The sequence below is a fragment of the Calidris pugnax genome, unplaced genomic scaffold, assembly GCF_001431845.1.
Source record: "Calidris pugnax isolate Ruff unplaced genomic scaffold, ASM143184v1 scaffold246, whole genome shotgun sequence".
In the NCBI taxonomy this organism is placed as follows: Eukaryota; Metazoa; Chordata; class Aves; order Charadriiformes; family Scolopacidae; genus Calidris; species Calidris pugnax.
In genome coordinates, this window is record NW_015090989.1 from 150704 (window position 1) to 166533 (window position 15830).

Sequence of the window (15830 nt, forward strand, 5' to 3'; positions counted from 1 at the left end):
CATTGTAGGCAAAAGAATTGTAAAAAAATTTTGTTCAACATTTTATTAAAGGCAGAGATATCTTATTGTATAGGACATAATCAGAAAGCTAGTCTTATTATTAAGGGGTTTTTATCTGTCAAAAGCAGTAGGACCAAGAATCTTCAATTTAAATATAATGATCTTTTTATACACAGTGATCTAGTTGGGAATAAAAAAAAAAAAAAAAAAAAAAAAAAAAAAACATCTGAATATTTTGGTTATTCTCTAAATGGAGAACAATTTAATTTTTATTTCTCTGCATTACTAGTTGTGTTTTAATAACAGCAAATAGTGGAGAAAATGACAGGGTGATCATGAGAGAAAATTACGTTACTCACAGTGTTAAATATCAACATCAACTTACAAGGTAATTAAAATGTCTTGTAACAAAGTATTATATAAAACTCATTGTAGGCAAAAGAATTGTAAAAAAATTTTGTTCAACATTTTATTAAAGGCAGAGATATCTTATTGTATAGGACATAATCAGAAAGCTAGTCTTATTATTAAGGGGTTTTTATCTGTCAAAAGCAGTAGGACCAAGAATCTTCAATTTAAATATAATGATCTTTTTATACACAGTGATCTAGTTGGGAATAAAAAAAAAAAAAAAAATAAAAAAAAAGAGCCTGTTTGCCTCAGCCCGTGTAACCCTTCTTTTTAGTGACCCCTGCTGTTCACAGAGGAAAATAATTGTTACCGTAATTAGCTGTTTGATCACTTGGCTCAGAGTATTTTCTTTCCCTCCCTCATTCAGAATAGATACTTCAAAAACACCTTTGCCAAACTGCAGGTATTTTAACAAACTCAACAAATCACAATCCATACAAATAAAAATGACCCATATATACATTTCGTTTAATTTTTCCAAGAATTGTTGACCAGACTCATGGGAGCCAGTCTGCAGAATGAAATATACTGCCCCTCTCTCGCCCACGTACTGGAGTGAGGACAAGAGCTGGAGGAAAGAGACAACATAAGCTTGTAAAAATGGCTGTAGAGGGAAGCCTTGCTATTTTGGTGGTCGCATGCACATGAGTTGTGAAGGAGGACCTCACAGAGGGGAGGTAAATCAGCTGTAGTGGAGGAACCTGGAGCCATTCTAGATGGTCTGATAAGGAGAAGGAAAAGCAACCAGGGACAGGGCACAGGCTGGGGAGCAGGGCAACAGGTTTCACATACATTTTAGACAATGTTAAGAAGCTAGGAAAAGGAAGGAGTACGTTTTGGAAGAAATATGAATGTGATAATCCTGTTTTAGGTTGCTGGTGGCCAAGGAGTTATGAGAAGCCTACCACAGCATCTCTGTAGGTCCTGCTGTTAACTTCAGCCCCCAGCTAACTATCTGTAGCTAAGCTGAGTGTATCGCTTACACTTACACAGTTGTGCGTTCTTTAAAAAAGAAAGGTTAAATTCAATTTCAAAGGTATGAGCCATGAAAACTGGTAACTCTCAAAGTGTGCAAGAAACACAGGATTTTAATTAGTGTTACATCTCATGGAAAAATAGCACGCTGCACTGCCATTGAAGTCTGTATCATGACCCACACATACAAGAGCACAGAACTGTGTGCATTTCCAAATACAAATACTCAATTATACACATAATTCATATATGATCAAGCATGGCTTCTTGGGACAGCCACTTCAATGTTTACAGACTGCGTAGCTGTCATCAAGCTGCTCTTTCCAGTGGCACGAGCTGCAGCTGTAAGATGCTGTGTACAGCTTCTCAGCTTCTGTGGCCTGCTGTGGCCTCCAATGACGTAAGGATACAATCTGCTACATAGTTTATAGGAATACAAAAAGCATCAAAAATGGAATATGATTTAATGTTTTGATGTTAGCTACCTTAAAATAAGGGAACATGTCCTACTTTTAACCCTATTTTTAGGTTCATACAAAACTCTTAACCACAATGCTTAATTATTCTTTTTACTGGTGAGAACATAAACTGCTATAAATGTAATTTTGGTGACTGATCCAAATGATCCATTGTCTAGAAGGGGCTAGAAAATGAAAGCCCAGGAGTTCGACATAGATCAAAATTTCATTTTATGCTATCAATTACTTGGTGATTTCTTTGTATGTTTTTATTCAGTAATACTAACCTGTGTGTTAATACATGGTCCATCAAATAGTTTTAAAATTCCTACTCAGTGAATGATAAGGTTTCTTACCCATGAGAATTGGTATTATCTGAGGACTAATTTGAATAGGATTATACTAAATTATAATTTTTGAAAATAAAATGCCCTTCAGTATTAACTAAAAATTGACCTTCTTACATATTTCTCTCCCAAATAAAAATCAATATTCCCAGTGGGAATATCACCAAGCTACAATCCTTCCACTTTAACATTTGTTTTTAATTCAATGCCTAAAGGACAGAATAGATTGCTGCATATTGTTTGGAAGGTGTATTTCTTCTGTTGCTTCTGAATTAATCTGGGTAAGAGATTTGCAGTCATAACTTATTATTGCAGAATCTTACATATGATAGTGTTCTTGATACATTAGAAGAGGAACAAATACTTTGCTTTCACAAGAACTAAGTGCTTTAGGAATAACAAACAATTCTGTGATGTTCTGCATAATTGGATTTAGTGTTCCTTCAAGAGATTGCTGTGAAGCTGTCTATAATACACTTTTGGTTTCCTGGATGATTCTAGCCTTGCATAAATTTGAGTTGACAAAATATGTAGTACTTTTTACAGCTATGCTAGGAGAATAATAATTTCATTTTTGGCAGAGGTCCAGAAGCTGAGAACAGCTGTTTCTTATCTCTGGTTACCAGTACAGGTTTATTAGCCATTACAACACTAGTGCAGGTAATGGACATATATATTTAATTCCTGGTTAACACTACTTTAGTACTCTGTCCAAAACTCTTGCTGGCAAACACTTTTTTATATGACACTCTAGTATCCCTGTGTGCTACAGCACTCACAAAGCAGACATTCTCCTGCTTGCTAAATGTAGTTCGAAAGTGTTTTATTGTTCTAGCTTGCACAGTGTAAGAACCAATTACCATACACCAGCTACCTGCAACGCTGTTGACTGAAATTAAATACTACAACAAAATATGGGGCATTTGAAGAGTGAATTTAGATTTCCCTATACTTTATTTGCATTGATATGCATTTTAATGGTTACCTAATTTGGGAGTTTTATTTCTTTCTTTTAGTGTGCTAACATCTGAGACTTGCTTTGCCTACTCAACATAAGTGAACATGGTTCTTGACAGTAAGCCTACATCCTTATTTATTTGTAGAATATATAATGAAACGGTAGCATGCTGGCTCTCTGAACTTCAGTAGTGTTTTAATCTATGCAGGGATCTGAATGAAATATTAAATAGGATGATAGTATAATTTTATCTGTTTTGATATTAAAAAAATAATCTGATAAATATTTCACTTTGGCACTACAAACATAATGAAAAATATATGTATGTTTACTAACAGTAAACTATTTCTCCTCCAGCTATTCAAAGAGTAAATTTAATATGTCCACATTTAAAAGTTACTCTCAGCGGTCCTTATTTACATAGTCAGCACACACTTCTAGTCACTATATAATGGCATGAGCGGACATTTTCAGTTCTAAATACAAATAAATCCTTTGACCCTTATTTGTCTCTCAGGGTTAAAGTATTGGGAAAAAGTTTTAGGACAGAACCACGAAGTAGCACCACCTAGTACCCATACACTGTTAAATATTTCTTCTCAATATTTTTCTCAATTCTTTCTTTCTTATGAATTTATTCTTTTTATAATATATGCATTTCAGCATCATGATTGTCAAAGCTGAGCTCATTTATATGTTCACAATCAAGACCTGCACTACCTGCTTGGTGGCCATAGTAGCTGTAATTCAGCAAGGTGCTTAATTTAGTTAACATTTTAATGATGTTATTTAATAATTCACTGATTCAGCCTAGGGACTCTACCTGCATGACTTACATTGTCCTACCTAGTATCTTCATGCAAACATAGAGCTAGGAATTTTTTTTATTTATTAATTTTATTTATTTAGTCTTTTTATTTATTATTTGTTTAATTATAATTTCTGATTTCATACCATCATTTTCACAGCAGCAGTTATGGAGTTGGGGACTTCAGACAAAGGCAGGCAGGGATAACAACATGGTGAGACAATCTTTGCATATGGAAAGTACTCTTGATTCCCCAAGAGTCAGAAGTTCAGATCTGCCTAAGGTACCATAACCTTTCAAAGAAGACGCATTGAGTACTATTCCAACTATTTTCAGGTGAGACCAATATAAATGAGAAATTATTGCTCTCCACAGACTATAATGAGCTTCTACTTCTCTTCCTGAAAGAATATGCTGAAGCAATGTTTCCCCTCCATAGTCAGTTCATGACTGATGGTGGCAGGATGCCATCTCCAATACGTATGCCTGTGTGACAGTGGTACAATAGAAGTGTTTGCATAATCTATGAGTTCTTTGAGATCCTTTGCAACAAATGTCAGTGTACATCTGTAAAAATATGATTCCCCCCCCCCGCTGGAATTTTATGGCCAACACAAGGTTCTCTACCTGCAGCCTAGGGTAAACATAATGATACTACCTAAATAATGCACACCTTTAATTATGAGCAGTTTCTCCAGAAGTTTCCAAGTTCCTCTTGTAATGCAAAATATAAAATCCATCTAATGTTCATTTTCTTAAATGTCACACTACTGTAAAATGGCAAAAATACAAGCATCTACTTGTTTAACAACGAAATACTGCATGAAATACAGCAAAGTGACATACTCTGTACTGATCCACATATCCCAAGTAACAGGTACTTCATATTGGTAACTTCTATCACACTCTTATGCTCTTAAAAATAAAATCTCTAAAACTGGTTCATCAAATGAGGTCATAAAATGACCTAATCAAATTGGTGGTGATTTTTATGCAAATGGAGTTAGATAAATAGAAAATAAATCTTTGATAAATATTCTGTGTCTCACATAGCAAAATATAACAGAAAAATACTAATACACATATATAAAATATCCTTATTGTACCACAGTCCTGGACTTCAAGGACAAAGAAATGCCCTAAACTGAACACAACATACATTCATGACAACATGGACACATGGTTAAATGCATCGGACTTAAACTTGGCAGTGTAGTTTTCATTTAGGCTTCACAGATCCAATGTTCCTTCAAAAAGATTATAAAACGTGGAAGGGGAAAATTCTGTCATGGCAATATAGTAATTCATAGTAAAGTAGTAGCAGACAAATATATAAAAGACAATAACCCATCTTTTGAGTCTTATACTCACTAAGAGTAAAAAAGAATATAATTTGATCACTTGCAAATTATTTAGCATTGCAAAATATAAGATTGCCTACCAACCAAGGATAAAATACAGACATCAATTAGGCTGCTATGACAAAAATAAGACAGTACTTTTCTTGACTAATTGCCACCAAAAACCTCTGCTTTAAAATAAAAACTGTGCAGTATTTTTAGATTGAGGACAAATAAAAACCAACAGAACAAGAAAGAGATATATTAAATCATATATCCAAAAGACATGGATGAATGGACATGTTCATCAATGTGCGCATGTCAAAAGTGCTATCTGGACGACAGTATAATATAATGTACGCAGTGAGAAATAAGAGAGAAAGATATAGTTGTTAGCACTGGAAAATAATCTATCAGGTGGATGGGTAAAGTGTTGTGAGGGGCCTAGAGCCCTGTCATTTTTAGAGGCAGATGTCTTAATTAGCAGGACTTGCCCTTTTAAAGACATTTTCCTGTGCAAGAGCGAGCTTCACTAATCTTTGCTTTGCATAATAATCTAAGTGCTCACCCTGAATGTGGGAGACATGAGTATTTGACTTCTCTCAGCTTGAAGGAATTCAGACCCACATCTCCAGTTTCTCAGGAAAGTGGCCTAGATAACTGAAGGAAAACACAAAGGCCCAGAAATGAACCACATCTGAACCCTAAAGCTCTGAGCTTATCCAGAGAAGGAGGGACCTAGGTTACATAGCCCACTCCTGTGATCATATTTTTTATTATCATTAAGCAAAAATTGTGTGATACAAAATGCAGCAGATACACTCTGACTGCTAGCTCCTCAAACTAGCTGTTGGCTCCAGTGTTTGCAACTTTTCTATTTCTGAATGAAAGATGCTATGGCTGCCGCATTTCATGTTGAAGTCAGTGCTGTTCCTGCTTGGAAGTCCAAAACTTAAAGGCATAGTTAGGTTTTTTCCAGTTAAATACAGTTCCTAGCACATATTTAGGTACGCAGATTTAAAAATCTGGTATTGAAATATCCAGGTAGCAGAAGCTTGTAGCCTGGGAAATAGAAATCACAAAACACTAGCTAGATGTAAATCAGCCTCTTAGACTTGCAAACCTAAGTGTTTTTTCTGATCCTCATATTTCCAGGTTCTTCACCTTGACAGAAGTCCATGCTGTCTGAACTTGAGAATCACAAGCAGCCCCTGGGATCTCCCAGTCACACTAGTAAGTAATTGCCAGTTATATTTGAGCACTATTTCGTGCAGTTGCTTCATTGACATGCTATGCATACTAACAGATGGCTCATACTCAAGCTGGACAGTAAATTACAAGGTATGCTTATGCTTTTAAAAGATGTAATACCTTCTATTTTTCAGTGATCACAAGTAATGAAAGTGAATGAGCTATCACATTACAAATAGGATTGATGGGAGGCTGGCTAGCACAGCAAATGATATTAAAAACAGTCTCCCATCAATCCTACCTCTCATTTATTGCATCTCAGAAAAAAAAGTAGCATCTGTTATGACAAATATAGGTGAGTCCTCCAACAAGAGGCAATGAATCTTATTCTTTGTAGGAGGCAAGATCACAAATAAAAATATAGGAGAAGTCAAAAAAGTAAAATTATTCCAGAGGAGTCACTGAAAACTCTGGAGCTGGCATTATGTTTGAAATTTGCAGGTACTCTTTTGACACTTCAGTTGCTGCATATAGTTTCCAAATTAAGCACCATCAACCATGAAAGGATCACAGATATTTAAAATTACTTTGCTAAATATTTACCAGTTTGTCTTTAGCAGAAAGGAGATTTTCTTTTGCTATTTTTCCCCACAGCCTGATTTAGATCATTCTAATTAAACAGTAAAATCTTCAAACCCAACAAACTCACTCCATGGAGTCACAATATGATGTCTTGCACATGTAATACATTTATCAGCTATATCTTAACAGCTATTGCTGTGAATGCTGGGAGTCTCTTCCCTTGGCAAGGAATAAACTGAGGAGGAGTTGCGACTTCGTGGAGACTGGTAGAGTGAAATGAGCTTGGGGAAACATGAAGGACTGATCAGAAGATCAAGGGCTGAGGTGACAGAGCCTGGCAAAAAAAATATGTAGGAGTCCTGGAGAGAGGCAATTTTGTGTGCTAGCAGAAAGGTAAGGGGCAGTTTTCATGAGAGCCCTTTATACTTGAGGGCAGCCCAAAGCCTTGGTATAAAGACACAAGTGTCCTAGCTCTTTTGTCATTACTTTTTTAACTCGCAACCAAGAGACATCTAAATTATCCTGTGCCACAGCATAGATAAACACTGTCACCTGGTCATTTAGAAGAAGGAAGAGTGGAAAGAGAAGGTTGAGCTGCATGAAAGGACAATGGAGAAAAAATGTCCCTAAATTAAAAATGCTACAAGGGAGTAGACTTTTTTTTCCTGTTCTTTTTCACTCCTTATCTCTCTAGCTCACACTTTCCTTCCCATCTCTTTCAGAAACAGCCATAAGAATAGGCCTTAGAACAGGCTGTAAATGCTTAGAAACAGGGACTACCGCTTGACTCCTTGCCTGCACAGGGCAAGACAAACATGAGGTTCCTGCATCACTCCCCCGTGACTTTTGTGCTAGATTTTCAACAGTCCAATGCAGCTTCAGTTCCAACCAAGCAGAAATAGATGACACCATAATTTCTATATATAAGATAATAATGAACACATAAAAACATTACTGCAGATTAGCAGCTCATATGTTTTTCTTCCAGATAGGAGAGAAATGTAATTCAGTCATGATTTAACGTGAGCCTGACTACAGTACCATCCTTTTTGCAGAACTATTTAAAGGTATATCAACACAAAAAGGACAATTTTTTATAGAATGTAAACGTAGTTGGGAGTTGAAGATCATCACTCATCATCGCACCTTAAGGTTAGCAAGTATGTGTGCTAGAGGGAAAGTTGATGCTGAGTTTGAGATGAACTATTGTTACTAGCACATAAATTAGGTATGAAGTGGCCAATAAATTGCTTATTTTCCTTACTTACTACAGATTGCATTGTTCTTACGTGTATCTCAGCTCCTTAGGTAACAACACTTTGTGTGCTGAGCTTGTAAAAATAAAACCAGAGAGCAGAATTACCATGATTCATCTTTTCTCTGTTCTTGCCACAACTGACTGATCCAACTTGGACTCTGTTTTCCATGCACTGAAAGATCATTTACAAGCCATTAAATTCACCTTCATTTGACCTGTCCAATTCTGTTTGGCAACCCTTATGTTTGACTTGTTCATCCCCAAAAGTACAGATAAAGAAACAAGACTGGGGCTAGATGGCAAAGATGCTGGCACTCTTTCCTGCAGCGCTACCCCTCCAATAGATGGGGCAGAGGAGCACGTGAAAAGCATGTAAAAGCATGGTATTTTCCCCCAGGTGTAGTAACAGTACATGGTACTGAGGAACTTGATGCTTATGAAAGAAGGGACTGACTGGCAATTTTCAGTGACTGAACACTTTGGGAAGGATTCTGTGGATATTTTCAGAGCTTCAAATACCTAAATTTTGCATGTACATGTAAGAAAATGGATTTGGACACACATTTAAGAAAAAGAGAACAAACAAACAATTTCACGTCTATTTTTTCTTAGTGGTTTCGCTACTTCCAAAGTCAACATGTTTTCATCTGGTTCCTTTTCCTAAAGTGATCCTTGAACGGTGAGAAATGTAAAGAATGATTTCAACTCTTTGCTGGCTCTGGTTAGTACACAGAAGAATAGCATATTTTCTCAGTGTCTCACTAATGGTGGGTGGGCTAAAAGAGGTGACTATTATAAAACTGAGCAACTTTCAGACTGATCTAGGTTATCAGTAATAATGCAGAATGGGTCTAGACATAACTGTTACACAAATTGTCTGGCTGTACTCAGCACTGGCACAGAACAATGATGTACTGCTCAGTGTGATAGTGTGGTTCACCTCACTCTAGTTTTTTCCAGATTGCAAGATAGCTTGCTTAATTAACCCTTAAAATTTATTATTTCATCAGCAATACACTGTGTTTCATAAGAAAAACAGACATTTGCTTACATATTGCATTCATGTCATCTATCCATAATTCCACATGTTCAATTTTTTACAAGTCTGATTTGCAGTATGAGCTGATAAATTGTTCCCAGTGATTAACAGTTAAAAGAGATTTTGAAAAAGAAGTAGAAATTACAAAAATAGGGTTTACTTCTTCACAAGATCATAATTTGATAAAATAAGATGCAGGGCTTAATCACTGTGAGTCTGCATTGTGCTTATATGGTACAACATCAACTCTGGTTTTTAATTTGCAGTTCATCCCACTGAGAATTTTCAGTTTTCCACTGAGATTTTCAGTGGAAAAATGGTTAACCAATTAAAACTACAATGCAGTATCATCTAAAGAAAAGTTTGTCCTCTACCCCACTGTGAATGTAGCTGTGCAATAATAGTAACATCTATTTCTGATGTCTGGATAGCTTGTCCCACTGCATGCAGGAGACCATTATCCTATGACTGTGTTCTGTTCTGCTGATATAATCTCTTAAATAAAGTTTTACTGTTTACTTTCCTTAATTGAAGTACAATAGAAAAGACATGGCCTTTAAGAAGCTTCACTTTAGTCACCGCCTCGGAGCTTTGAAGGTGTTTCAAGTTGTCTTTCAGTGTACTTCAAAACATCCTTGATAAAAGAGTGTGTGTGGAGGTGGAGTGGGAATATTACCGCAATTATATTTTATGCAGAGTTGTAAAAAGTTTACTTAACTGCCAACCTTCTGCCAACTTTCCCACTATGGTTTTGATCCTCTCACTTCTCTGCTAAGCAAGCAAATCCTGCAAAATATTTTTCTTGCAGGTCTTATTTTGCCCCTTTTTAGAGCTAAATATTTCTTTGAACAGATAAACCAAATAGAATTTTTTTTTTTTTATAATTCTCACTTACAAACATCAGCCACTCTTACAATTTTTAATATAATTTTAATTTGATAGTCCTAAAAGGGAACCGTCAAACAATGAAGATCAGCCTTGCATTAACAGACGTATGAACAAACAGACTTGATACTGGCAGATATTTTCCTTTTACTCTGGACTACATTAACTCATTTAACAGTCTTCTGCTCCCAGTAATGAAAAAAATGAAAACCATTATAATACAGTCTAAAATAGAAACTCATAGCAACAATAATTGGCACATGGCTACAAAAATATCAATTAACTGTGTGTGCAGCTGAGCACAAAAAATGGTAGATTACTCACTAGTAAGAAAATGCTGGGAAGTGGGGCCAAAATCCCTGTGGGCTTCATGCAGTTGCCTGATCCGTTCCTCAATGGCCACCTGTTAAGAGAGGAGAAAAAAAATTTACTCTCTTCTAAACAATTATCAAGTAGCAATTATAGTCAGATACTCTTTTCATTAGAGAACATTCTGTTTGAAATAAAGCAAGCTGCTGCAACAATCATTAACCCTCCGGGCTTAAGTGAGATTTAATGTGTCTTGTCCAAAAGAAAGGAGGTCAAAACAGGTTTGGTTTTTGGTGGGGCTTTTCCCCGCAATTTTACCTGGTGCTAGAACAAGTGGAAAAAGCAAAGGCTGATAAATAAGGGTATAGCAAATTTGCCTCACTTTATGTACCTGAACAGAATACAACTGTTGCTTGCCAATATTGAAGTCAGAACCTTCCTCCCTGTCAGTACTTTCACAGAACTACCTCAAAAGTGCTTTTTGAGAATGTACGATTACGAATCAGCATGTGAAAAGTAATCTCTTTTAAACGTGATCACCATATTTTTTCCGAGTGCTGAAATGAGGGTAACCAAAGTGCATCTGGCATAAACATTTCTCTGTTGTTTCAATCAGATCAGTCCTACCCACTCGACCCTTTCCTCGGAAGAGTCCTTTGAAGAGTGTGTTGTTTGTAATGTTTTGGGGGGTTGTACTGCATGAAAACACAGATGCTAGTTGTAAGAATGCTTTTATCTTTACCCTTGAAAATCCCAGTAAAGTATCAATCAAGCAGCCAAGAGCGGGTGGTTGCTCTAAGATTCCATTGTGTATGAATGATGTCTACCAGCATCTTTATAGCCTATATTCTAAAAGGATGCTATCATTAAGTTAGGCCTAAGAAGATGATTAGGTAAAGCAAGGAAGAATGTTTGAGAATAATGACAGAATATTTTAGAAATGCATTAAATAAAACAACCAATAGCCCCCAAAATCTTGTTTCACTAAACACAATAGAAATTTAATAACAGAATGCAATTGCTTACAGTTTCAAAACTGACACTATGATCAAAAAGCCCCCCTTTCCTTAAGCCATTTTTCAGATGCCTTTCCTTCAGCTCCCTCCATTTCTGTGTCTTTTTTGCTCCTCTGGTTTCCTATACCAAGACATGATCACTGTGATTTTTTTGTTAGTCTCCGTTGACCAGTATGTCTCCATATAACTCAGCTATTAGCACATCATCATGCAGCCTCTGCTCCTATTTCTACTGCTTTCTTGAATGCAGAATTGTTCACAAAGCAACATTTATATTGGTAGGTTTATGGCAGGCACGTTCTGGCTCAGTCCTATGACTGGTGCTTTTTCTGTTTCATCTTGCTGATTGCTTAGCTAGACAAAACTAGGCCTAGGAAGAGGCTGAACTCTGGATAACTTCTGAAACCGTGAGTAGAAGGTGTCTGGGTAAAAGACAATTTAAGCCTGGAGTGAATTGCATGGACAGATGTTCTGTTAACCAATGCTTCATACTAGGGATTGGCTTTTGGCTTGAGTTCACAACTAATTCACAGGACAGATATAAGGTTGAGAAGTCTGTAAGTGCATAGAAAACAATGATAGGCGTGCTTCTGGTCATCAAATCATTAAGTATAGAAGCATAAACTTGTGCGATATTATTTTCAATGGCCTTTCAACAATGAAGACTAGGAAAATAAATTTAAATTTACATAAAACAAACACATGCAATTAAAAAAAAAACAACACCTGGAAAAATGTCAATGGAATTATAACTACTCTTCGGGATCCTCTTAAAATAAACCTCATAACACACCTATTTTGTCATTAGGACATTATTGGTTAAAAAAGAAACATAAGGTTCCTCCTTTATATTAGTACTTACTCTTCAGTAAGTCTACTAGGATGGAAAAAAATACTTTCTGGCATGCAGATTCTCTAAAGATAATGAGAGCTCTACAAATAGGCAACGGGTAGCAGTGTTTCATGGAGGAGAATGACAACAGCCAGCTTGTCGTCAGAATAGAGGATGGGAACCCTGTGATATGTGCAACCACTACCAGCTCACAGCCCATACAACATCTTTAAGTGTGCTAAAACTGAGAATTTCAGTCACTTCAAAATATCCAAGTGAGCTTTGAGCCGCACAAAATTATTAAACTGAGATTTTTAGCCATATATGCCCATGCAGCAAAATAAAATACCTAACACGCTTCAGAGTAAACTCTCAAACTGAACAGCCTTAGATGTGAGCCAGAAAATACCTCAGTCTAGAGGTAGATTTTGTCAATACAGAGATGAACAAAACATTTGGAAATCTTGAGTATTCTCCAGGAAATATCACCTGAGAACACAAAAAGTTATTCCATTTGGCTGTCAGGAAATAACATTAATGATGTATCGGCATACTACCTTATAGGTGCCAAAAGATGAACTCACTGTTGATGGTAGAGCACGGAAGATTATTGCAGTCATTCTCTATGAATTTTACCAAGACTAAGATGTACATGATAAAATAACAGAATTTGAACCCTCAATAACTGGGCTAATTTTGAACAATTGAAAAAACCCCACCTGAACAATGATTACTTAAAGTTACAGAAACATATGTGTCTGATGTAATAAAACCAAAGTCATATTTGGCTTTGTGGTTTACACCCTGAAGAAGGAGAATCATATCCACTTAAGTCTGCAGAACTGATTTGCAACTGTTGAAAAAAATTCTCACTGGCACGTAAATTTTTTTTAAATTGATTTTCAAAAACAAGCCATAGGTAATTCCCAATTTTAAATTTTGTCTTGTTTTCTTCCAAGTCAAGTGAAATAGGTTACTCTAATATAATCACATGTATTTTTGTATGTTATGCTCCAAACCAAGTACAGTTTCCCTTAGAACAAAATGATGCTGTGAAAAACTGGAGCTGTGCGAAGAAAACTGTAAACATTTTCAACCTGATTCAAGCATTCATATTCCTACCTTCAAATGGAAGAAAACATATATAGTTAATGAAGTTTTGCAAATACCACCCCCTACACACACACCGTATCTCAATGACCAAAGGAAAAATTATGTCTTCTGACTTCAGTAGTCTATTCCTACTAGTATTAGCTTAGCCAGACTAATATTCAAAAAGTAATAATTTTCAAGGCACTGTTACCAGTACATAACATGCAAGATGGGACTATGGATTGAATTTGGGTTTCTCTTAAGGAAAACTCTTTACAGTATTACTCCACGAGTCATGTCACTGAAAAATCAATAGGTGGATTTCTAAGACGTCAGCTATTACTTTACATGAATCAAGAAAGGAGAATTGTGTTTTAACTAACCAAAATCTTTTTATATCTGATTTTGACTTAAAAAAAAACCAACAAACAATCAGGATTTTCTGCAACTGGGGTACTTTAACTGTTGCTTTTCTTCACTGCGGATGCATGCTTGAAGAGACATGCATTTCCATTATTTATTTAATCGACTGTTTTACATTTATCTTCTTTCAATCATAACAAATGAAAGAGTCACAGTAGTGCAGTAAACATTATACTTGAAGCTGAAGATATTAATATTAAAATTCTTATACTGATTTTAAGTTATATTGACATGGAACATAAACAGCTTCTGGTAAACAAATAAGTGAATAATAAAAAAAAAGTTATTTAAAGCTCCTCTCCTTTAAAGACTTTGAAAACATTTGATGAAACAAGCTTATTTTCCCATCATTTGAATGCAGTCATGTGAACTGACTATATAATCAGGTTCAGAAAAACAACAATACAAAATTACAACAATAACAAAAGCAAAGCTATGTTATGTAGTTGTTAGGATGAGTTTTTACATACTGTACTTAATGTTGGGGATCAACCTTGGAAGCACTTGTTACAACAGCTCCACTGAAATCATAAAAGGATTTCATGGAATTGACTTGAGTCTACCACTAAATTTTTTAATTTGTTTTTTTTTCATTTTGCTAAATTTTAATGGAGAACATGTTTATTGTATCTAAAACATTTTTTTTGTATTTATGTCCACATTGCAAAACAGGCATAGATCAAACAGGAAAATTAAGTTGTTTGATTCTTAGTATCTTCCATGTTCTCAAAAAGTACCTAACACCAGCTATTAAGTGTGCTGGAGTTGCTGAGCTATTCAGAAAGACACAATGGAAGAAGCAGACTCACATTAATTTGTTGTTAAAATTGTACCTGCAAATAATGAGTGACCTCAGCTGAGGTCTAGCACTGTGTCTTAATTTTGCCCCAGTCTTCCCCATAGCTTTGGTGTTCAACTGAAGAAATTCAGTAAAGGAAACTACCTTTGGGGTGCTTCCCTCCCAAACAGATGATCTCTGACCTCTGGGATAGAACATGCTCTGCAAAATGAGTGGCTCCAACGCTGTGAGAGTGAAGGTGGCTGGTTGGATGCCTGTTTGCTCAGCACACTTCAAAGAATTCACATTCAACAAATTTTGCAAGGAATGTAATCCAAAAAGTCTTATTTGTGAATGTTAAATGGACACAGACAAATGGCCAGTGAAGCTAGTGATGATGTGTAGTGATAAATCAGGCAAACAGGGAATGTTACAGGTGAGTATGAGAATACCTCCACTCTTGCTAGGGAATGTTACAGGTGAGTATGAGAATACCTCCACTCTTGCTAGCATTGAGGCAATTCAGAAAGGGAATTCTGTGTGTTCCAAACTCTAATGCAAGAATCACACCTGAATTATAAGGCAATTCGCCTCTCTATCATAGTCCTCTGTTTGGACACCCTTTTATAAAGGTGAGGAACAAAGCATACAAAAATACTAAAAACGTTAGTTATCTATTAAACACTATGCATCTCCCTTCTTGATATATTCAAATAATGTCTCCTGCAGTGCTTCTTAACGAGATCTAGCATGCAGCTGCATTTGGCTTTCCTGGCCAATGCAAATGGTAAATGTGCAAATGCATGCTCTTGAGCAAAAAACCACAAACACCTACAATTCTTCCTAAATGACACCGGAACAAGAACACCCCTGCTGTACTATAGCACAGTTTAATTCAACTGCTGCCATGTTAGTGAAACAGCTAAAAAGATGCATTATACACTCATCTTTTTCTGCTTGAAAACATTACTATCTCCTGTAAAAAGACTATTACCTATAAAAAAGATTTAATAATTTTCTTCTTGTTTGTAATATTTACATTCATCTCAGAATATTTAATAGGCAAGGAAAGAAATAAGGTTATTACAAAAACAGAGGCTAAATTAGCATCCCTCAGTCTCTTGTAGC

The 15830-nt window shown here is 35.9% G+C and overlaps 1 protein-coding gene across 7 annotated transcripts in view; it reads right to left on the minus strand.

The window, feature by feature from the left end:
• DMD (dystrophin) overlaps positions 1–15830 on the minus strand; it is a 1195780-nt gene that overhangs the window by 141779 nt on the left and 1038171 nt on the right. For all 7 annotated transcript variants that reach the window (XM_014954058.1, XM_014954055.1, XM_014954053.1 and 4 more), the window contains one exon: positions 10577–10655. In XM_014954058.1, coding sequence (XP_014809544.1) covers positions 10577–10655 — 79 coding nt within the window. The remainder of the gene's footprint in view (positions 1–10576; positions 10656–15830) is intronic.